The following is a 22,437-nucleotide window of genomic DNA, read 5'->3' as shown; positions in this document are numbered from 1 at the left end:
GCGGGGAATCCTCAGTCAAAAGGAGCCACCCCCAACTCCATCCCCACCCAGAGTGCAGGCCCAGCCCCTCCACCCAGAGCCCCCACCATGAGGCTGTCAGGTGGGCAGCAGGCGGGGCTGAGGAGAGGGGTTCAGTGAGGACAGACAGGAACATCTCTCTTGAAGTGTTTAGACTTTATTTCACGGTGACCAGCAGACAGCACTGGGTTAGTAATGTTTACACCAGGCGACTCCCTGCCCCTCTGGGCCCTGAGCCTGAGGGCGGCTCAGCTACAGGGAGGATGTCTGGGCCACAGCCTCCACCAGGAGGACGGACACGGGGTAGGGGGACAGGATGGACGCAATGCTGCAGTTTAAGGCAGTTCTGGCTCTGCGGCTGCCTCTGCCTCCCCAGCACCACCACAGCCTGGGCCCCTTCACACGCATTCCTGGACAAGCGCACCTTGTCTCACACTTGAACTGGAAGGTTTGCCACAAGGTGGTGTCCATGGTGTCCACAGCTGCCCTTGACCAGGAGAAGGGGGCCGAGCACGCATCCCCCAAAGTGTTAAATAACATCATACATGAAGCACTCTGATTGGTGGCCAGGTCTGGACCCCTAGTCCCTCAGAAGGGAACATGCTATGGGCCCAGGCAGGCAGGCAAGAGGTCAACCACTTCACGCCCATGTTGGCCATGCTCCATCCTAGGACCTGGACTGGGGGGCGGGGAGCCTGGCCACGTCCAGTGCATCCACCAGGTGGAAGGGCAGGGCCTGCAAGGGTCAGGGCACCCAGAATGGCCTGGGCCTGGCAGACACAGCCTCTGGGGCACGGTGTGTGGCCCTGACAGGAACAACATTTCTAAGTCACAGTATTGGCCCATGAGACCCAGGGCAGGGCTGGGCCCTAGGGTGAGACTATCCCCAACCCACAATGCACTCCTGTGGGGAGTAACTCAGAGGGAATCCCCAGAAAGGTCCTGTAGGGCTGGAGGAAAGGGCCCACCTCAAGCCCCAGCACCTTCCTGGCAAGGTCGGTGGCCCATCCGCTCCAGGAACACAGGCCCCTGCCAGAGGGCACGAGTGACATGTGCAGGGACCTGCCAATGGGCCTGGGGACAGGGGGCACAGGAAAACACGTGAAATGCACACAGAGGGACAGTCTGCACGGCCACTAGGGACCATGGTGGGACGCAGGGGGCAAGGCAGGAGTGTATCTGCAGCATCTGGCTGAGCCCGTCCTCCTGCTGCCTCTGCCCCAAAAGTCCTGGCTCTGGGTTTTGTCTGCAGTGTGGCTGTCTGGCAGAAGGGAGGCCGGGCCAGCAGTCCCTCCGGCCAGCACACAGGCAAGAAAATCATATCAAAAAGCAACGAGTTTACAAAAATAGAAAATAATTACAGCAGGTGGGTGGTAGTGGTGCGGGGGCTCCTGGCCCAACCGGCTCAGGGGGCGGGGCACGGCCTCAGCCGGGGCTTGGTGACAGCATCCTCCAGCAGGTGCAGTGGGCGTTGGCCCACTACCACATCCCGCAGGCAGCCCACGAAGCCGGTGCTGTAGGCCTTGGGCAGCCCCTGGACTATGGGCAGCTTCTCCAGGCCCCCTGCAGCCCAGACAGAGGGAGAGTCACCTGCCGAAACCCTACAGGGCAGGTCACGGACTTGCAATGATCCACCCAACACTGCCTGGCAGGATCCTGAGGTGGGTAAGGGCGGAGCCCTGCCCAAACCCACCCAGCTCTGCTGTTAGCTCTGCCCTCAGCAGCTTGACCTAGGGGCTAGGGTCTGTCCCTCCAAGACCCGGGGGTGCTTGGCTGGCCCCTGGCCACCCCAACACTCACCCAGCCACAGGGTTCCATCTGTGTCTAGCTGTGAGGCGCCCAGCGGGGAGGAGCCAGTCACGGGGGCCTCATTGCCCACTTGAAGGGAGCCTTCCCTCTGTGCCCTGGGGTGGGGGAGAAACCATCAGGTGGCCTAAGGGTCCCTCTACCACCTTTAGATCCAGACCTGACACCTTGCAAGTGAGATGCCCTGGGAGGCCACAATGACTCCCAGGAAAGGGCCTAGTGGCCGGGGGCACAGAATGGTCCCAAGGAGCATTCTCAACCAGCACCTAGCAGGGCAGGGTCTCCTCTTCCAGACAGGACCCCTCGGCCCACTGCTGCTGGGTCTTCCTGTCCCCACCTCCTCTCTACCAGCCAGCGTGGACCCTGCCTACCTGTGCGCCTTGACCCGAAGCCAGTGGTTGGTGTTGACGGGTACAGTGGAGCGAAGCACCACAGGCTGGGAGCCCAGGTCATAAGTCATCTGCAGGTGCCCGTCCACGATGGCTAAAGCCATGTAGTCTGCCCGCTCTGTGGCCTTGCCACTCCAGAGCACCAGCCCCTGCGTGGCCTCCGTGCGCAGGCTCAGCTCAAAGTGGTTGCTTTGCAGCGCTTTCTCGCTAGGGGAGAAGCGGACAGAATCTCAAGAGGGAAAGAGACTACCATCCCCAAGCCTCAGGGCCACGAATGCCAAGGCTACCAGGCTGGGGAGGGCAATTCAGGGAGGTGTGGATGGGCAGATAAAAGGACATGGACAGTGACACAGGGAGATGAACAGACATGGATGGACAGACAGATGCAGAGGGTAGGGGGAGATCAGGTGGCTGGTGGAGGGGTAGCAAGCATGATGGCTGGACAGAGATGAGAGGGTAGTGATGGGTGGCAGGGAGCGGCAGTCAGGACCCCTGGGCACTGCCACGTGCTCACCTGTGAGAGGCCCCGGGATCCGGAGCTTCAGGGCTTAGAAGTAGGAAGAGAGGGAGGCAGGTAAGCAGGGGACAGACAAGGCTAAAGCGCAGGGGAGAAGCCTGGCTACCACCCTCCCCATGCCCTGCTGTGAACGCTGGACAGCGGGAGGAGCCAACGTCCATAGGAGACACGCAGGACCTTGGGCACTGGCTCTACCTCCTAAAGACCCTTAACGGTGACACACACGACACACATGCAACATACAGCAAATGGGCAGGGCCTATGCCCAGCACAGAGCTCAAGGGGTGATGCATGGGGGTGACATGGAATGGAGCTGAGGGGACACCAGCCCTGAAGAGGCCCAGAAATGCCTGAACAGTCACATACATGTGCACAGTACTCACAAATTTACATACCTGTGTGCATATACAGACATAGGACATAAACACACAGTGCATATGTACACACACAATAGCACACACAGGTATATGCACTGTACACACAACACACACACACACACACACGTGCACACTCATGCTGGCACCTCCACAGTAAGGGGAATGGCTGCAAGAGTGGATAAAGTGCCCTGACCATAGGTGAAGGGCCTTCTGGGTCTCATGGGCATCTTGTGGCATGAATCCTTAGAGGGGGTGACTGCCCACTTCCAAGGTGGAAGACAGAGCCTTACAGAAGCACAAACACTGGCTCCCGGCCCATCCTCCTCTCCTCTATCTGGGATGGGGGCTCAGGACAGAGATGCTGGGTGGGCAAGGGAGAAGAGACAGATGGATGAAAGTGAATGTGGAAGTGCAGGTAGGCTTGGATCTACTTACGCTGGGATCTCATTGGTCAGTTCGCTTGGAAACAAAGAGATAGACAGTGAGAGGGGAGCAGAGGTGGTGTGGTGGTGGGCAGTGCCAGGCCTTCCCTCATGGCCACGGGCCAAGGAGCCTGACCGTGTGAGCACCTGTGCGGCAGATAGGACCAGGCAGACAACAGAGGGCGGGGTGTTACCTCTCAGTCACAGCGTTGAGGTACTCGATGAAGGTCCGCCCATCAAAGGCCAGTGCGTCCAGGTCCCCTGCTGACTTCTCGATCAGCCCTGAGACACATCAGGTGAGGGGGAGCCTCGGCAGGGCTTTCCATCCCCAGGCTCCACGTCCCTGTGTCCCCACATGCTCACCCTTCTCGCAGTGTGGCCCTGAGAAGCCCCCAGGACACAGACACTCATAGGCAGCCTCCCGTGGGATACAGGAGGCCCCATTGAGGCAGGGGTGGCCTGAGGGCCGGGTGCAGGGGTGGTCTGCAAAGGACGAGACATCCACCATCCGCAGCAAGTTCTCCTCCGTCAGCAGCTGTCGGCCCTTCAGGGAGACCTACAGGGATGGGGGGCGTGGAGAGGCTCTGTGCTGACACCTACTCTGCATGTAGCCCTACCCTAGGAAAGAATCCCGGGAGGATAGGATCCCCAAGAGGCCTCAGAACCCTTACCCCTGTACCCTGGAAACGCTCCCTCCATAGGCCCCAACTCCCCTAGAGAGCTCCCTGCTGGGACAGGGCACTCTGAAAAGGCCCCCACCGGACAGATACCCCTGCTCGCCCCCTGAAGAGCCTTCCCACACAGGCAGTGCCCTCACCCCCTGGAGAGAGAACCCTTACTAGGACAGAACCCCCCCGGGGCAGGCCCCCACCACAAGCCTTGTCCCCTAGGTACCATCTGGATGGCGCCATCAAAGCCAGTGGACACAGCGGCAGCCCGGGCCAGCTTGCTGAAATCAGGGGCCCCTCCAACGTAGAGTGGCTCCTTCAGGTTGAGGACTGTGTGCGGCACCTGGGGGAGACACTAGGTGAGGGGCCTTGTAGGGCCTAGCCATGGATGCTCGGCCAGGCGAGCCCACTCAGGGCGCCACCTTCTGGCCATACGCTTGGCCCGCCTTTCTGGGAGATTGTTAGTCAAAAGAACAGCCACTGGGCTCCTTAGTTGGGTGGAGGCTACTCTAGGGAGGAGGAGGCAGTGGACAGTACCTTGCGGGATTTCTGAGATCCGAAGAGCGGGGTGGGGATTGCAGAGCGAGAGCCAGAGAGCAGGGAGCAGAGAGAGAGACCAACAGACCAGGCAGGGCACAGACAGGGAGAAAGAAAACAGTTCAGTAAGAGCTGGAGGGGCGAGACTGCGCACGCCCAAGAGGGGCCAGACACAGAAGGGCGGGGACTCACCGGAGATTCTCCCAGCACTCGTGGCCCATCGCCAACACGCAGTGCACCCTTGCGGCCGCTGCGCTCCAATGAGACCCGGGTCCATGTGCCCAGGGCCACTGGCTCCTTGCTCCTAGTGGGGAGGGGACACCGTAAGCAGGTCCTGCCTGCCTGCCACCCACCCCAGTGTCCCTACGGCCACCCACCTGATGACCGCTGCTCCCTTGCCCAGGTCATATCGGAACTCCAGGTGGCGGCTGTGTAGCGCCAGTGACACGAAGTCTCCTCGGCCATCCGTTTTCTGCCCATTGTAGAGGAGCAGGCCATTGGGGCCACGGGCCAGGAATACCACCTCCAGCGCCATCTTCTCCCTGGGGTCACACAAGGTCACGCAGGGGTCCTCTCACCATCCCCCCCATGGGAAGACAAGTTGGCTGCTTCCCCCACCCCCACCCCCATAGCCCACTGACCCCAGGTCCCGTTCGAAGGTTTGGAGGCCTTTCAGCTCCAGGTAGGAGAAGCCATTGAAGTCGGCCAGAAAGGGCAAGGAGTCATCCCGCTCCAAGACTGTGAAGGGCAGAAGACAGGGTCACACAGGATACAGGGGCTCCAATCCCTTGTGCCTGACCCAGATCCCCCACAATCTCCCACCTACTCTGTGATCCTGTGCCAACCTACCACAACACCCAATTCTGGCCCAGATCTGAACCTGAATTCCAACCCTGATCCAAATATGAACCCAAACCCAAAGCCAATCTTGAACCAGAATGTGAACCCTCTATCTTAATCTGACCTTTGTCCCTGACCTACTCTCACCTGTTTGGCAGAGGGTGCCTCCACGTCCCAGGGGACACTCGCACTTGGCTCCACCCTCAGGCAGCACATGGCAAGGAGCTGCTCCATGGCAGGGGTTGGGCAGGCAGGGGCTCTTTTCATCAGTGCAGGTGCGGCCTACAGGGATGGATGGGGGGCATCCCATGAGGCTTAAGCCCCCGCCCCAGACTCCCAGCCCCCTCCACCATCCTCACCGAAGCGGCCGGGCGGGCACTGGCAGAGGAACATGTCATCCTCCAGGGTCTGGCATGGGGCACCACCGTGACAGGGGTTGGGCAAGCAGGGGTCTCCCCCACACTCGCCCACACCAGCACCGCGGGCTGCAGCCTCCTGACTACTCAGCTCCAGCTGCTGGTTGTTGATGTCCAGCAGGCGGATGCAGCCCCGCAGGCCAACGCTGACTGAGGTCCGCTCTAGCACCCTGCCATCCAGGAAGAGAAGAGGTCAGAGGTCAGAGGCCAAAATCTAGAGGCATCCTCTCTTGCAGCCAGCTTCAACCCAATAACCCTCAGTAAGCCAGGATCAGAGGTCAGGGTCTAGGCTGCACCCATTCCATCCCCCACTCCTCCTTAGTGCTCACAAGGTGGCCAGTGTCACAAACAAGACAGAATCAGAAGGTGAGGTCTTGAAGGTGAAGGGTCGAGACTGAAGGTGAGGGCTAGCCTAGCCCCTACTCAGCGGTAACACAGCAACCTGGTTCTCAGGTACACCACCCATAGATAGGATAAGGGTCAATGACTAGGGATCAAGGTCACAGGTTCACAGCATCTTCCACACACAATCCCCACTCCTTTGCTATCCCAAGGGTAGCTTGGACCTCTTGGACACCACCCACAAGTCCACAAGAGAGGGTCAGGGGTCAGGGTTACCCCCTTGGTACTCACACAGTGGCCTGGTCCTCAGGGACACCACCCACAAAGAGATCTGTGTCCAGGTTGAGGCCATCGGTGCCACTGGGGCTTTCACCAAGTACGGGGGTCTCGCCGTCCACTGAGAGTGTCCCCTGGCGCCAGTGCCGTGATAGCTCCAGGCGGTGCCAGCGGCCCAGCTCAATGGGCACTGAGCTGGTTAGCACAGCAGGCCCAGAGCCAGTGTCGAACCTGGGAGAGCATGGGATAGTACTCTGGATGACCACTGGCCCCATCCCTCTGCCCCATGGCCCCCTCCCCTGCCCTAGCTCCACCCTCCCAAGCTGCCGCTCCTGAGCCCTGTCCTGCCCCATCTATCCCACCCACCTGAGCTGCACACGGCCTTCCAGCAGAGTCAGGGCCAAGAAGTCCTTGCCACGGGCATTGCCATTGTAGAGCAGCAACCCCTGTGGCTCCAGAGCCCGAAACTCGAGTGCCAGGCGCAATGTGTGGTAGGCACGAAGTGTGGGGAAGACCAGGAAGGAGTGGCCCCCAAAGGCTGGCACCACAGGACGCAGGACTGCCAGTAGGTGGGAAGGGTCAGACCAGGGGCAGGCAGAGGAACCTGCCCAGCACGTCCCCCACTCTGCCCTGCCCAGCCTTCAGGCCCACAACTCCCCCTACCCGAACTGTGCCCCACCCTTCGTCCTGACCCATCCCTCTAAGTTCCTGACCCGCTCTCCTACCCATCTCGCAGACAGTGCCCCCCCTGCCCGCAGGGCAGCTGCAGCTGAAGGCCTGGCTGGCATCCCGGTCCTGGCAGGTCCCGCCGTGAAGACAGGGCTGCGAGTCACAGGGCCGCAGGGGCCTCAGGGTGCTGGGGAGCAGGGGCCGGCGTCCAGGCACACGGCTTGGGGCAGTAGTGGGAGGTCGGCGGGTGGTGTGGGGAGCTGTGGTTCTGCTGAGTGGCCGGCTTGTGTGTGTAGGGTAGAGGGCCTGAGGGGTCATGGAGGTGGAAGGTTGGTGGGCAGCGGTGGTCGCACCGGCCATGGCAGTGGTGGCTCCCGGGGTGAATATTGCAGGAAACCAGTCTGGGGGGAGAAAGGAACATGGGTATGGAGGAGGTGGGGCCTGGGTGAGTAGGGTAGGGGCGGGGCTTGGCAGTGCTCACCGAAGTCCATGAAGCGCACATGTTCCTGCAGCGGCCGCTTCACCACTAGGGCCCTGCGGCGGGAAGCCTGGATTTGCCTGAGCAAGGCCCGGCCCACGTCTTGTGCCCTAAAGGCCGTGGCTGAGAAAGAGAGGTGCTGAGTAGAGCAGAATGGGTACAGAGCCCCACTGCCTCCTGGGAGGGACCCTGGGACCCAGGGGCTCACTGGGGTCAAAGTGGGCCTCAACAATGGCGCGGACGGAGCTGCCGGGCCCCAGGTCCCGCAGGCGCACACTCCGGAAGTCCTTCTTGACATCTGAGTTCCGGAAGAGGTCATCCAACTGTGGACAGGGAGTGGGTACGTAGCTTTTGGGGGTGCCCCAGCCTGTCTGAGAGCTGCCCCTAGGCTGTCTTGCCATACCTCCCACCCCCTATGCTTCCATGGGTCTGTCTTCTACCTGAGAACTTGTGCAACCCCACGCCATCCTCACCGCACTCTCAATACTCCGTGCTGTCTCCCCAAACAGCTCTGACTTGGGGTCAGCCATCTCGGGTGTGTAGAACAGCTCCTGCCCCTCAACTCCTTCAAGCTCCAGCACACCCTGGAACGCCTTGGTGGCTGCAGGGGATGGGGGAGTGAGGCCCTGCCCAGCACCTGCCTGGCCTCCCAGCCAGCCTTAGGCACAGTGGGAAAAAAGCCACATGGGGGTAGGGGGTGTATGGAGGTTAGTCAGATGGTGATGAGGTTAGTGGGGACCCCTGTGTGGGGGCTGGCGACAGTTACCACACAGACTCCTCAGGGCAACACCCTAGGCCGGCTGATGACGAGAGAGACGTGTTAGCCAGAGTCTTAGGTACACACGTGTGTGGAGGCTAAGACCACACACATGTGTGCAGAGGCCAAGACCATGCTCACACATATGCAAAGGTCAGAAGACCATCAGCAGACGTGGACCAGCCACGCCCAGACCACTGTCCAGCGAGTCGCCCAGCTCCCCAGCCCCGCGGCTACCCACTCACCAGGGCAGTTGGAGCCCTCTGCGTCCAGCGAGGCTGTTGTGCCATCTGAGCAGCAGCCCAGAGGCGAGTTGTAGCAGGAAGCCCTCTCAATGGGTGGTCCAGGGGTCAAAGAGCCACCATCCTCCAGGAGCTCAAGTCCTGGGGAGACACAGTGTGAGCCAAGCCCTAGCAGTACCCTAAGGACCCACCCGTGTCCCATGTCCTTGCGCACCCCCAGAGCCGGCTCCGCTGGCTTCCAGGTCCCCACTCAGGTCCTCGTCTCCACTCCCACCGTCGGCACTGCCTGATTCACCAAAGGCCAGGCTGGCCACCGTTGGGGGAGCTGTGGGGGGCACGGTCAGTGCCAGCCTTCCTGTGGTCCTAGGCACGCTGGCTGTGGTCCATGGTCGCAATGAGGGTTGAGGTGTGGGTTGGCTGTGGGGTCTACTGCTAGGAGCCAGGGGGAGGATACTAGGGGGCGCTGGCAGTGCCCCATGTGAGACAGGCCCAGAGGTGGCTGCAGGTGTTGGTTGGGCGCTGGGAGCAATGGAGTCTGCAAGGAGCAAAGTAGGGGTTGGGGCAGGAGGTCAGGGCAGGGGTAGGCCTCTCTGGTTGGTACCAGTATGGTGGACATGGGGCCTTACCCTGGCAGGGCCCGAAGCTTTGGACGGAGATGTCTAGGCCCTGGCGGCAGGCGATGGTCCTCAGCTGACATTCATCACCATAGGTGATACCATCTGAACCACAGACCTGTGGTGGCACAGGCCAAGGAGGCTCAGAGGGATTGTACCTGTCCCCTACCCACCACCCTCACCCAAGTCTCCCCACCCTCACCTTGGTTGCATTGGCCTCTGAACATGTGGGCATCGGGCACACACAGTGGGCAGAGCCAGCTTCCTCTATGCAGGAGGCACCAAACTCACAGCGTATCTCCGCACAAGTCACAGGTGCTGCAGAGTCTGGGGGTACAGATTCAGGAGCCCCCCCACTGGCTGAGGCACCCCAACCCCAACACCAGGACCACCCCAGCACAGGGATCCCAGGCAGTACCCGACCTTGCCCTCACCTGCTTCACAGCCAGTGGGGCCCAGGGCCCGGCCGTCTGGACACTGCCCACACTTGGGACCTGCCACCCCGGGCTTACAGGAGCATAGCCCACTCATCTGTTCACAGTCATCCCGTACAGCGCCTTGAGGGTCACAGCTGCAGGCTAGGAGGGGGTGGGGGAGCCACCTGACGTCCAAGCATTGATGGGTCTCCATCTGCTATTAGGTGCCTGCCCAACCCGTGCCAGGTGTGGGACAGAGACCCTTGGCCCAGGACACACAGTGAGGGTAGACACATAAAGTGCATGACTGGCCTCAGTCACTCACGAGTACAGCCGCTTCGGCCGTCGGTTACTATGCCACGGAAGTTCCAGAAGCCGGGCTCACAGCGGTCACACTTGATGCCCCCCACACCTGGGCGGCAGGAGCACTGGCCTGAGGCTGGGTCGCAGGATCCACCGTAGGCACCATGCGGGTTGCACTGGCACACGCCTGCAAGGCCAGGTAAGGACATGGCCACATGCCCACGTGCTCCTCCAGGGCTGGGTTCGGGCCAGGCCAGGTACTTACTGGGGCAGCCAGCCAGGCCCACACCCCGGGCAGCAGTGATATTATCCTGGCAGCAGCCATAGGGGGTCTGGGCACAGTGGAGGGGAGCCATGGGTGGCAATGGGGCAGCAGTAGGACCTGTGGGAGGATCACAAGGTTCAAACTGGGGCTTTGGCCCTACCTCAACCACCCTGCACCCTCCTGATGCCAACTCCCAAGCAAACCTGGGGACCTTGGGGCTAGTGTCCCAGGGGAAGACTTTACATCACCTAGGAAGACATGTCTGTATACACAGGACTATGTCCACACAGCATGTACGGAACCACACGCAGAACGCATAGGATCACATATATAGAACACATGTGGTCATGTGTACAGAGAACACACAGGACCACGAACATGTAGGACCATATGCATATAGAAAACACATGACCATGTATACACAGGATACACAGTATCCTGTGCACACTGAATACACAGGGATGACTGACATGGCCCTGTGCACATACATATAACCAAATATACACATATACAAATAAGTGTACTGGCATACACATAAAAATACATGCACAAGCACTTACTCACATACCTCTAAAACCATGCATATTCACACACACACTTCTACACACACACACAACCATGTGCACTTGTGTGTATATTAACATTATTCAAGTCACTGTCACTCTGTAATCACCCATGAGGAGCAGCACAAGGAGGCAAGGCCTTGCTTGGTTCACTGCCCTGAGGCTGGGCCCAGCCTGGATGTATGCTCTGTAAACTTAGCAGCTGGTGGACATGGTGGACATGGTGCAGCTGCACAAATACATAAGCATGTCAACGTGTGCACACATTATGCACAAGACACACATACTCGTGTGTACATGCACCCTGGAGCATTCACTCACAGGAAACATATACATACACCTGCATGCCCACACATGGACCTGGAACACACCCTCAACTGCATCCACTCACCTCTGCAGGATCCCTGAGCTGCAACGTACAATTCTCGCTGTGACTCGCACTTGGCCTTCTTCAGCTCACACTCGGTGCCATAGGTGACCCCATCAGAGCCACAAACCTGGAGGGGGGAACTCAGTGAGGGCAGCCGTGGCCCTTTCTTGCGGCCGCCCAGAGCCAGGGGAGGGGCCTCACCGGGCTCCGCAGAACACTCTGACAGTTAAAGTCGCAGACGCACGGCCCATCCTCTGAGTCCTCGTCCCAGACACCACCACGATGTCGGCAAAGCTCAGGCTCACACTCACCATCCTCCCCGGAGCCAGAGCCTCCTGAACCGCACTCAGCTATGGACAGGGAGGGAGCAGCTGAGTCACGAAGTGGTCCTCGCTGGGGCACGCAGCGCCCACCAGCGGCCCCCAGAACCTACCCAGCTCACAGGGCCCTGCCCGGGCCTCTTCGATGTGTGTCTGCTGCTGGCAGGATGCCTCGCGGAGCTCGCATGCACTGCGGTAGGTGATGCCATCACTGCCACACACCGGGCCAGGTGGGGGGTGCTCACACTGTGGACACACACACTGCCCCGCCGAGCACACAGCCCCGAAGGCACACACTATGTCGCCACAGGTTTCTACAGGCAAGGATGTGGGTCAGCAGGGTCACTGGGCCGGGAGGGGATCCACCGCCCAGCTGCCCTGCCCACTCACGGCAGTGTCCAGCTGAAACCACATGAAGGCTGATCTGGCGGGTGCAGGCGGCCACGTGCAGCTCACACTCACTGGCGTAGGTGCGCCCATCAGAGCCGCACACAGGCTGGGCTGAGGCCACACACTCGGAGGGGCACACGCAGCGTCCTGTCTCGGCCTCACACAGGGCCCCAAAGTGGCACTGCCCACAGCGGTCTGGAGAGGGGGCTCCATCACCACATGGCCAGGAGCTCCCCGCCCCCCCGCCAGGCCCCCTGCCCACCACTGACCACAGGGCCCTCTTCGTGCCACATGAGTCTCTCGTCCAAGGGCGCAGGCCGTGGCTGCCAACTCGCATGCACTGCCATACGTGATGCCATCACTGCCACACACTGGGTCATAGACGCCTGGACACGCCTGCGGGCACTCACATGCGGCCTCACCGTTCTTCACCGCGCATGTTGCCCCAAACGGGCACTGCACCCCGCGGCAGGGAGATGGGGGCTGGCCTGGGGGGTGGATGTGGCCACTTAGTGACTCCTGCCCCTAGCTAGGGAGAAAGCCCTCCCACGCAGCAGACCCTTCCGGCTGGGGGACGGCAGCAGACGAGCGTGGGCCAAGGGGAGGGGCCAAATGCATAGGATACAGCAGAGAGAGGGACAGACACATGACAAACAAAGAAGTACAGGGACACAGACCTAAGCATCACCAGCCGCAGCCCTGGGCGTGAGGTGTAGGCAGCTGCACCCAGAAACAGAGAACTTTCTGACTACCCATCTGGGCCACAGAGAGGGGCCTAGATGGCCCTGCCCTCAGCCCCTGACACTCACTGCAGAGGGGCTCTTTGTTGTGTGGGGGTAGGCCACAGCCCGAGTCACACCCAGGGCCACATGGGGAGGGGGCATGTCTGTCAACTTGCTCTGGGGACTGCAAGGCCAGGCAGCAGCGAGCACCCCTCCCCCCTGCCGCACCAGGGGCCGACCTCGGGCTGCAGGCTCCGGGGTGCAGGTGCAGCACCTCCTCCTGCCAGTAGGTCGGCTGGAAGACACAAGAGGCGGAGCCAAGAGGGGAGGAAGGCCCACGGGGCGGAGACAAACGGACACAGAGAAAGACAGGAAAGGACAGACCGCCCAAGACAGAGGAAAGGGGCGGTGGGCAGAGATGCCCCTCCCCCGGCCCACGAGGAAACGCTGCAAGCCCAACCCCAGACTCTTCTCCTAAGAGGGCAAGGCCCTGTCCCATCCACCCCCACCCACTCTCTTGAGGCTGCAGCACAAGGTAGACAGACAGACTGACCAGAGAACTTGAAGGCAGCAGGAGCCTGTAAGAGGACCCCTGCCCCTACCCCTTCCCAGCCTCGCTAGCATCCCAGGCACCCCATTCATAGCCTCTCCCTGCCCCAGCCCCCAGTGGCCCACCCCACAACTAGGGCCCAAGGAGGGTGTGAAGTGGATGCAGATGGCATGTGATGGGAGAAGACAGGGACAGATGTGGTCCCAGAAGGGTGCAGGCAGGGCAGGTGCTCACCACATGGGCCCCGGTGCCTCACAGGGATGGCACGCTGCTGTTGACACTCAGCTTGGTGGAGCCAGCACTCATTGTCATATGTGTGCCCATTCTGGGTGCACACAGGCCTGTAGGCACCATCACATGTGACACGGTCGCAGGAGCAGCGGGGCCGGCCCCGGCGGGACAGGCACACAGCGTGGAACTGGCAGGGCTCCAGGCACTGGTCTGCAGTCAGGAGTGGGCGGGGCAAGGACACCACTGAGTAGCTGAATTTCGGACACAGGGGGAGGGGGTAGTGTGGGCCTGGGGACGTGTAACATGTGGCAGTTGGGACAGGCAGGCCCATGGTCCCCCACCAGAACCATACCCACCTCGTGGAAGGCACTGGCCAGAGCGAACTTTCTGGAGAAGGATGCCACGGGCAGCCCCGGTACGGCCCATCACACAGTCACTGTCATAGGTGATGCCATCGTCACCGCACACAGGTTCCTGCCGAGAGGGGCAGCTCTCCGGCCGCAGAAGCATCTCAGGCCGCCGTGTGCGAGGGTTCACACGGCATATACGGCTCAAGTCATCAGGGGTGCCCTGGCAGGGGTCTGAAGGCAGCGGGTAGCGTCAGAGCACTGCACCATGACTCTGCACACCGTACATGCTGTGCTCACAAGCCAGGCACACACCACACACAGAAGCAGTGCTCACCACAAGGGCCATCAAACTTCTTGAAGAGGTTCTCCTGGCGGGCACAGGCACGGCGCAGGAGCTGGCACTCACTAGGGTAGTCGGCCCCATCGCTGCCACAAACAGTGCCCCGAGAGGGCCCTGGGCAGGAGGTGGGGCACAGGCACACGGCAGTCTGCCCATCAGCAGAACGGGTACAGGTGCTGCCAAAGCTGCAGGTCACGTTGGAGCAGGGGTCCCGGGACCCTGTGGGCAGAGATGGGTGGGGGTCTAGGCTTGCCCATCCCTCACCCAGCATTGAACTCTGTCCCCACTTGCCAGGCCCTACCCCTTCACAGAGCTCCACCTTTGCCATTGGGCCCCTCACTGGGTCCTGCCTCTTACTGGACCCATCCATCCACACCAGGCCCCTGGCCCCCCAACTCATCAGGCCCTACCGCCAATCACTAGGTGACACTCTTCCACTGAGCCCTGCCTCCCCAGCCTGGCCTCCTTGCCAGCCCCTCATTAGGCCCCACCTCCCATTCACCGGGCTCAAACCCCACTGCAAGCCTGCCCCTAGCCCTGCCTTCCCTCCCCTAGGCCCCGCCCCTTCACCAAGCCCTACCTTCATTGGGCCTTGCCCCCTGAGCCCGCCCACACATGCTGGGCCTCTCCCCCCACTCACCGCAGGGGCCGCGGCTGAGCAGGCGGATACGACGCTGTTGGCTGCACTGTGCCCGCTGTAGCTCACACTCGTTGCTGTAGGTGGAGGCGTCGGAGCCACACACGGGTGCCACCACACTGGGGCAGGCACTCTTCTTGCACACACAGGAGGCTCGGCCCGGGCCTTCTGCACTTGGCTCACATACGGCACCGAAGCCACACAGCATCCCCCGGCACACTGAAGAGTTAGGGAGGGAAGGGTCAGGGCCAGACCCTGCCAGATGTGAGGGGACACTTTCACGTCCACACACCTGCCGAGCACATCACTACATGAAGTCCAATCACATAAACGCCAGGGACATTTGTATACATGTACACTCATGGCCACACATGCTCACAAGGAGCACGTATGTGCTCATCACCACCATGCATGCATTCACTGACATGTTCCACACACAGCACATGGTGCTCACCTGCATGCATGTCAAACACACATCTATACATGCCTCTACTCCTCCTCACATCCCTCACACGACCTGCAGCTGTGCACACACTCACACTGCTCTTACTGCTGCACATGCTCACAGGGCCTTGCTGTCCCCTCTGCAAGCCCCTTTCTTCCTGAATCCTCCCTTTCCCACCCTTGCCTGCTTCTCTAGGTGCCTCTCCTCTGGAAGCATCTTCCCTGGCCCTGGCTCCATGTGGACCATGCCTCTGTTCTCTTTCCTTCTTCCCTAAACTAGGAATAGCCATCCTTGTCCTCTCCTGCCCCCCACCAGCCAGCCAGCCTCCCCCAGGTCTGTGTGCTCCCCTTGTGCTCCCAGCCACCCTCCACCAGGTCTCCACCCTCCTCTGACTTCCCGGCCATCTGGTATGGACCCTCCCAGGTAGCCAAACTGGCCCTCTAGCCTTCTCAGACCTCCCCAGCCGTAGAATGACAGTGGCCTCCTCCTCCCCAGCCCAAGCCCTGGAGCCCAGAGCCCCCTTCTTGCCAACTCCCTGGTCCTGCTGCCTCTACCTGGGTACTCAGCACTCAAAACCCAACCCATCCATGGTGACCTTTGGGGGCAGAGTCAAACGCTGGGGCTTTGATTACCAGTCTACTTTCTGAATATTTTAATTAACATTGTAGGACGACAACAGATGGCATCATCTGAGAGCTGACAGTGTGCTGGCACAGGCAGGACCTGACCATGGCCCATTGCTGACCTCCACACCAAGCCAGTGGGGCTGCACCTGACCCTCATCTGTCAGCAGAGGAAGGGGGCTCAGTGAGGTTAAGGCATCTAAGGTTAAGCTGTAGGTCCCCAGGCTGAGAGGCCAAGCCCACTGAGCCTATGAGCTACCTCTGCCACCAGAAAAAACAGTACGAGACAAAGAACTTGGGCGGATATTTAAGTGCATAGGCCTGAGTGCCAGCCCCTCCCACCTGGTACTGGCGCCTGCTTGACCACCACCCTTGGGCAGGTGGGGCAGGCCCATTAGGGGCTGCAGCTGTCTGGATCCAATAAATGTTCAATTGAGTCTAATTATCATTAATAAGTCATGGGGAGTAGGGTGTGGCTCTCCATCCACCCATCACCTCCCAGATAGCTTGGGAAACAGGGCAGGAAGAGGCGCCTCCACCCCCATCTCCAGGAGAGGAGGGCTGTACGGGCCCAGGAGCCAGTGGTTGCCATAGTAACAGCCCGCCTGGAGCTGGCAGCTGCGTCTGTCTAAGCATCCCCGCCCCCACCAGCACAGGCTGGGTGATGTATACAGGGTGGGGCCCGTGCTGACCCCCTACTCCAAGTCCTGCAATAACCTGACGGTCACCGAGACCGGACCACTGGCAGGACGAGGTGGATTTTCCCCCTATGCCCAGCCCCTCCCCTCCACACTCCTGTCTGCCTTCCCCACCTGCCCAAGGCTGCCAGGCTACCCCACCTCTGCATCATTTGAAATTAATGCCTCACTGTGCCTCAGTTTCCCCATCTGTAAACAGGGACAACAGGATATACCTGCACAGCTGCTGAGGTGAAATAAGCTGGTATCCGCAAAGCACCCAGGTGCCCAGAATGTAGCTTTAGATGCAGTGGCAGTGACTAATGATTGCTACTATAGTGACATGAGCCGCTGTCCCCATTATCACCCCCTCCATCCTACCTCAGATCAAACTCAAAGATCAAGCTCAAAGCTGTGTCCACCCTTGACCCTTCTCCAAGCATTTCTTCCTGCCCAGTCTTCCCTCTCCAGGCCCCTGGCACCTCCCAGAACCATCCAACAGGCACTTGCTGATGCCCTGCTGGCCACTCCATTTGACTTCAGTATCCTGCTGGTCACCATGCTCTCTGGTCACCATACTACCAGTCACCACACCACCTAGTCACCATGCTGCCCAGTAACCATGTTCTCGTGGTCACCATGCCACTAGTTACCACATACCTGGTCACCATATCTCCCATCACCATGCCACCCAGTAACTATGCTGCCTAGTCACCACACTACCCAGTTACTACACTATACTACCCAATCATGATATTTTCTTAGTCACCACACCCTCCTGATAACCATGTTCTCTTGGTCACTGAGCCCTCCTCTGGTCACCACACTAGTCATCATGCTGCCCAGTCACCATGCCACCTGGTGACCGCACCCTCCTAGTCACCATGCTGCCCCATCACCGAATTAGCCAGTCCTCCTCCATGGCCCAGGCTCCCCGGGGGCTACCGTGCTCCCCAAGTGGGTCCCCCTGTTCTGGCCCCATCTCTCCTTCTGGTCACCTTGCCCTCCACCAAGGCTCCAGTGCTAGCTACACAGAGGCCCAGCCAGACCTCTCTCCCCATACCCAAGCTCATGGCTGAGGACACCAGCTCCTGATGACCAGTGTGCTCCTCACCCACATTCCCCACGTCCCTGCTCAGAGGTGGCTCCTCCAAGACAGCCCTGGGAATGAAGGCCAACTGTGATGGCGGTAGCCAGCTTGTGATGAGCACACTTGTCTTAGCCAAGGCTGGGCATGGCTTGTCTGTGGCAGACCTTCTAGAGAACAAGGGAGCCATGGACCAGGCATCTGAGCTGGGTGTGACTGGGAGGTGGCAGAAGCGAAACGTACTAGGCCAGGTGAGTCTCCAGGCCCCATGTGGAGGGTGGAGCTGGGGGTAGGAGGCCAGAGATATCCTGGGAGTGGACTCTGAGGGAGTTGCTGCTGGACTGGACATAGTTGAGAGGAAAGAGTGGCCCAGAGTGCCCAGTGGGACAGAAAGCCAGAGCTCAAGCACTAACCCTGGTGTCAGATGGGTGGGGGTGGGTTCTGGTTCTTTGCCTTCCCAACTAAGGCAGCAGTTTCCTTGGCCATCCAGAGGGATGCTGCCCTACACTGGAATACTCTACCCCTTCCCTGTGCCAAACAGCATCTCCTCCTTCCCAAAATTCAGCTCAGAAGTCACTGCCTCCAGGAAGCTTCCCCACTCCTATGCTAGGCTATTCACCAATGCCTGCCTCCCCTGCAGGCTAGAGTCACAAAGGCACAAGTTTTCCTGAAGGAACGTGAAAACGTGCACACTGAGACCACACATAGACAGATACACACAAGGGAAAGCATGTACACATGTATTCATGTACTCACATACATGTGCAAACATATAATCACATAAACACTCATACCTGGACACACCTACACACAAAAACATGTGTATGGACATTTACACGTTCACACATATAAACACATACGCACATGTCCACACACATGCACAGATGTATGTATACACACAAGCACAGATCATCATAGCAACAATGCTCTGCACATGCCAGGCATTGTTCTACATGTCATACCATAATTGACTATGTGTCACTTACACATACACACACGCCCCTTCATGCTCATTTTGCACACAAGTGAGGTCACCAGACACAATCACATTGTGGTAAATGTCAGAGCCACTCTGGCCGCACACCAATTCACGGCCCACACTGCCCTCGTAAACGCAAGAGGTGTGCCAGGCACCTGTGAGCTATGAGGTCACCTCTAGGCCCCAGCATGGCCTCCCCAGTGCAGCCTCCTGCAGACCCCCAGTCTGGCCACTCAGCCCCTGCCGTCCTGCTCCCCATGTGCCCATGTGCTAAGGCCTCCCTCACAATGCAGGAGGAAGCAGTGGCTTTTTATAGCCGGCCCGTTGGCGTGGGCTATATTTAACTGCCTCCTGGTCTCGGTGGGGAGAGGATGGAGCAGGATGCCCCAGTCCTGCGTTGGCCACGAGCGTGTGGTGTGCTGGTGTGCATGGTGACACCATGGCACGTAGCAGTCCACATGTGCGTTATGGGAGGGTGTGTTGCTGTGGGGCGGGGGTACATGTAAAGGACAGGAGAGGCCCACCAGCCTCTGGTGGCTGTGGGTGTTAGGAAAGGGGAGGGCAGCCTTGCTCCTGGGCCCAATGCTAAGTCTAGAACTCACCAGGCTTCTTGCCCACAGGCTATGGGAACTAGCTCAGCCCTACTTCCCTATCCCTGGGACCAATAACACTACCTTCCACTGCCCTGCAAGTGGTCAGACTTGCCTGAGCCACACCCTCCTGCCCCCAGTGCTGGGGCTACAAGAGGGAAGGGGTGTCTGGGCCAAGGGAGGGTCCTTGTTCTCTGCACCCTCCTCGTGTACCATGGTAGCAAGTTGGAAGGTCTATGCAGGGGAGGGGGACAATGCCCCCCAGGTGGAGACCCCCAGAGGTCATAAGCCCCTCCATCCTGGCCATGTGACTCTGGCCCTGGAAACAGGTACCTCCTCACAGGCTGACCTTGGAGCTCTGAGGGGTCCACAGGGGCTTGTGGGGGTAACTCAAGGGATTCTGGGGGGGGATGTTGTAGGGCTACAGGGGGACAGATAGAGGATGCAAGAGAAGCCCCTGGCTGGACCAAAGGACAGAGGGAGGGAGGCCCTGGCCCAGCCAGCCTCAAGTCCCCCAATCCCAAGACCCAAGAAGTGACCCTGACTGATTATGCAAACCAGGGAGGAGAGCCCAGGGCTCCCATGACCAGGGTGAGACCCACATCCCCATGAAGTCTGTATACCTGGGCAGAACCCACCTGCTGCCTAGCAAAGTGCCCCTGTGGGGGGCAGATCCTGAGGGCAAACTGAGAAGCTTCCAGGGGATGGGCTGGGACAAGGCAAGAACCCCCCTCCCCAACCCTAGGACCCACTGGCCCCACCCTTGCCTCCACTCCCCTCCTGTCACCCCAATAGCACCACGAACAGCTTCTTTTCTTCCCTTCCACATTAGCTTAATGGCAGTGGCCCACACACAGCAGATCCCAGGAAAGCCAGTCCCACCCCACAAAGCAGGTCAAGAAGGCCAGCCACACCCCGTTCTTCACCATCCCACCCCACCCAACCCCTGCCCCAGCCAAGAACTGCTCAGTCCCAGGGACAGACCCTAAGCTAGCCAGGCACCTCCCTAGACAGCTGGCCATACTGCTAAGACTCCACCCTCAGCGTCTGTCCGTCTCCATCTCTGCCTAGTCTTATCTTCATCTGCACAGTCTGATGTCCTCTCACAGCCTGTGGGTTCCAGGGACTTGGTCCCAATTTCACCATATGGAGGCTGAAGTCCAGAGAAGTTAGCAGTCACGGCCAGTGGACCAAGGGGTATAGCCCAAGGGACTCCTGGCCCCAGGCTCCTTCTATTGCCCTTCAGCTGGGGACCCCCAGGAGGACCCTGGCTCCCCCTTCCATTGGCCCCACCTCCAGACACATCCAACATGCCTCAAGATTGACCACTTCCCCTACAGACACAGAACTCCCCAGCTTAGCTGAAGTTCCTACTTACCATCCAGAGGTGTTGGGGGCACTGGTGTGAAGTGGGTCCCAGGTTTATCTAGAAGAAACAAATCTCCAAGTTAGGATCCACAAATAAAGACCTTCCAGACTCCTTTGCTTGCCCAGTCATGGCATGGACCCCTCATGCCATTGGCCACACAGCCTTCCAGCCCTGGCTACCCATACCCTGCCTTCCATGCCCCATCCCCACCTCACTCAACACCCTACTCTCCAGCTTCAGCCCATCCATACCCCACTTCCACGCCCCCATCCCCACAGTTCCCCCCGCCCCCCTCCTACCCTCTAGTCCCAGCCACTCGCAATCCGCCTTTCAGCCCCTATCATCCACACCCTACCCTCCAGCCCCTGCCATCACACACTGTACTTCTCCAATCGTAGGCACTCACACGCTACCCTCCAAATCCCTACTCCCACAGCCCCCCACACCCCACCCTCTATACCCCACCCCACCCCCCACAGCCTCTCCATACACCCCCATGCCCTCTATGCCCCTGCCTGGTCCAGTATTCCCCTTTCTCCAGCCCCACCTACAGAGGTCCAGACTGCGGAGGCTGGGAAGCCACACGGGCCAGGACCTGACCCTCACTGACAGGGAGGCCCTTGCTTTTCTCTGCCTCTCCAACTGTAGTGTCACAGCCTGACACTTGCTAGACCAGTAGGTGCATGACTCGATCCCCCACCCCCCACCCCAGTGCAGCCCGGGCCCCTCCCTCCCCAATTGCAGTAGAAAGTTGCTCCTGCCACCAGAGAGGCAGTCCCCATCAGCCCAGAGCAGACCTCAGGGGCCTGGAATCCTGTCCCCAGAAGATGATGGGGACCCAGCCTGCCCTCTGACCCCTGGGGGGCCAGAGGCTCAGCCGGTGGAAGTAGGCCATTATGCCAGCCCGGGGCCACCCGAGGGGCCACGTACAGTTGCTGAGAAAGAGCAGGACGGCGAAACCCAGTGTGGCGGTGGCCAGCAGGATCAGGCAGACGTTGCAGGGGACCATGAAGTAGCGTACCACCAGTGAGACGCGGCGCTGCTGCCGGGGGTCCCGCTCCAGCGGCAGCGGAGGCATGGCCTGGGAAGCCACAGGCGGGTGGCCCCCGCGGGCTGGAATGTTCTCAGGGGGCGCCCTTGGGCCTCTGTGGGGCTAACCTCCCCATGCTGGGACCCCCAGGTGGGGCGTGGCCAGCAGCTGTGCTCACACTGGGGGTACAGGGCCCTCCCCAGCCTCCAGCTCTGTAATGGGAGGAGCTGATTCTCCTGGAGCCAAAATCCCAAATTTGGGCTCAGAGGGAGGCAGAAGGGGGTTGAGGGCCAGTGGCCAACCCTGCTGTGCGCGACCCTCCCTGCTTCTGCTTGGCCCCTCTGCTTGGTCTGGGATCACCAACAGTCCCGCGACCCTGCCCCGGCAGCCGGCCCCTTGGAGAGGGTGGGGAGGCCCCTCCTCGCGCTCGGGGTGGACGAGCAGGCTCTGAGGGAGGCGGCGGTCCGGCGGCGGGCGGTGCTCCCGCGGCGGCTCCAGTCCCGGCAGAGGCGGCGCGGCGATGGCAGCGGCGGGAGGGGTAACGCGCGTCAGGAGGAGGAATAAAGAGTCGGCCGCGCGCGGAGGCCGCCGACTCCCGCCCAGGCAGCAGCGCGGCCTCTCCAAGCCAGGCGCGGCGGTGAGTGAGGGGAGCGGGGCGCTGAGGGCGGCAGCGGGGAGCAGAGACAAAGGAAGGGTGCCTCCGGGGACCCTGGTGTCCGCGGGGAGTCGCAGCGCAAGGAGCAAAAAGGATGGAGCGCCAGGCAAAGGGCGGCGGGGCACAAAGAGGAAGGCGGGTGTGTCGGGGAGAGGTA

At 60.3% G+C, this 22,437-nt stretch overlaps 1 protein-coding gene across 1 annotated transcript; it reads right to left on the bottom strand.

The window, feature by feature from the left end:
* Positions 1-1,423: 1,423 nt before the first annotated feature.
* AGRN (agrin) lies at positions 1,424-21,673 on the bottom strand. The gene is made up of 36 exons (XM_042781579.1): positions 21,526-21,673; positions 20,605-20,652; positions 14,829-15,044; positions 14,183-14,407; positions 13,855-14,079; positions 13,502-13,708; positions 12,265-12,483; positions 11,996-12,190; positions 11,719-11,919; positions 11,487-11,635; positions 11,307-11,412; positions 10,353-10,469; positions 10,110-10,274; positions 9,803-9,946; positions 9,571-9,695; positions 9,381-9,486; positions 8,969-9,289; positions 8,758-8,895; positions 8,229-8,356; positions 7,964-8,078; positions 7,759-7,878; positions 7,334-7,678; positions 6,975-7,167; positions 6,624-6,839; positions 5,934-6,160; positions 5,722-5,856; positions 5,376-5,472; positions 5,112-5,276; positions 4,927-5,038; positions 4,735-4,746; positions 4,424-4,540; positions 3,893-4,085; positions 3,724-3,811; positions 2,196-2,420; positions 1,819-1,922; positions 1,424-1,581 (listed from the first exon to the last, which is right to left on the bottom strand). The coding sequence occupies exons 1-36, from the start codon at positions 21,671-21,673 to the stop codon at positions 1,424-1,426; spliced, it is 5,805 nt and encodes a 1,934-aa protein (XP_042637513.1).
* Positions 21,674-22,437: the final 764 nt, after the last annotated feature.

Source organism: Orycteropus afer, unplaced genomic scaffold, assembly GCF_000298275.1.
Source record: "Orycteropus afer afer isolate SDZICR_OR568_19922 unplaced genomic scaffold, OryAfe1.0 scaffold00136, whole genome shotgun sequence".
In the NCBI taxonomy this organism is placed as follows: domain Eukaryota; kingdom Metazoa; phylum Chordata; class Mammalia; order Tubulidentata; family Orycteropodidae; genus Orycteropus; species Orycteropus afer.
Note: the sequence above shows the minus strand (reverse complement) of the source record. Positions and strands in the feature narration are given on the sequence as shown.

Bases quoted from the DNA above. Each gene is read 5' to 3' on its own strand.
- AGRN (XM_042781579.1), bottom strand. From the start codon at position 21,673: ATGCCTCCGCTGCCGCTGGAGCGGGACCCCCGGCAGCAGCGCCGCGTC. The intron at 9,947-10,109 runs GTGAGTGACTGA...ACCCCCTCCTAG, and splicing joins CGGCCGAAGCGGCTGTACTC to CCTGCAGCTGTGACCCTCAA. The intron at 7,168-7,333 runs GTAGGAGAGCGG...ACCTACTGGCAG, and splicing joins GGGCACTGTCTGCGAGATGG to TCCTGCGTCCTGTGGTGCCA.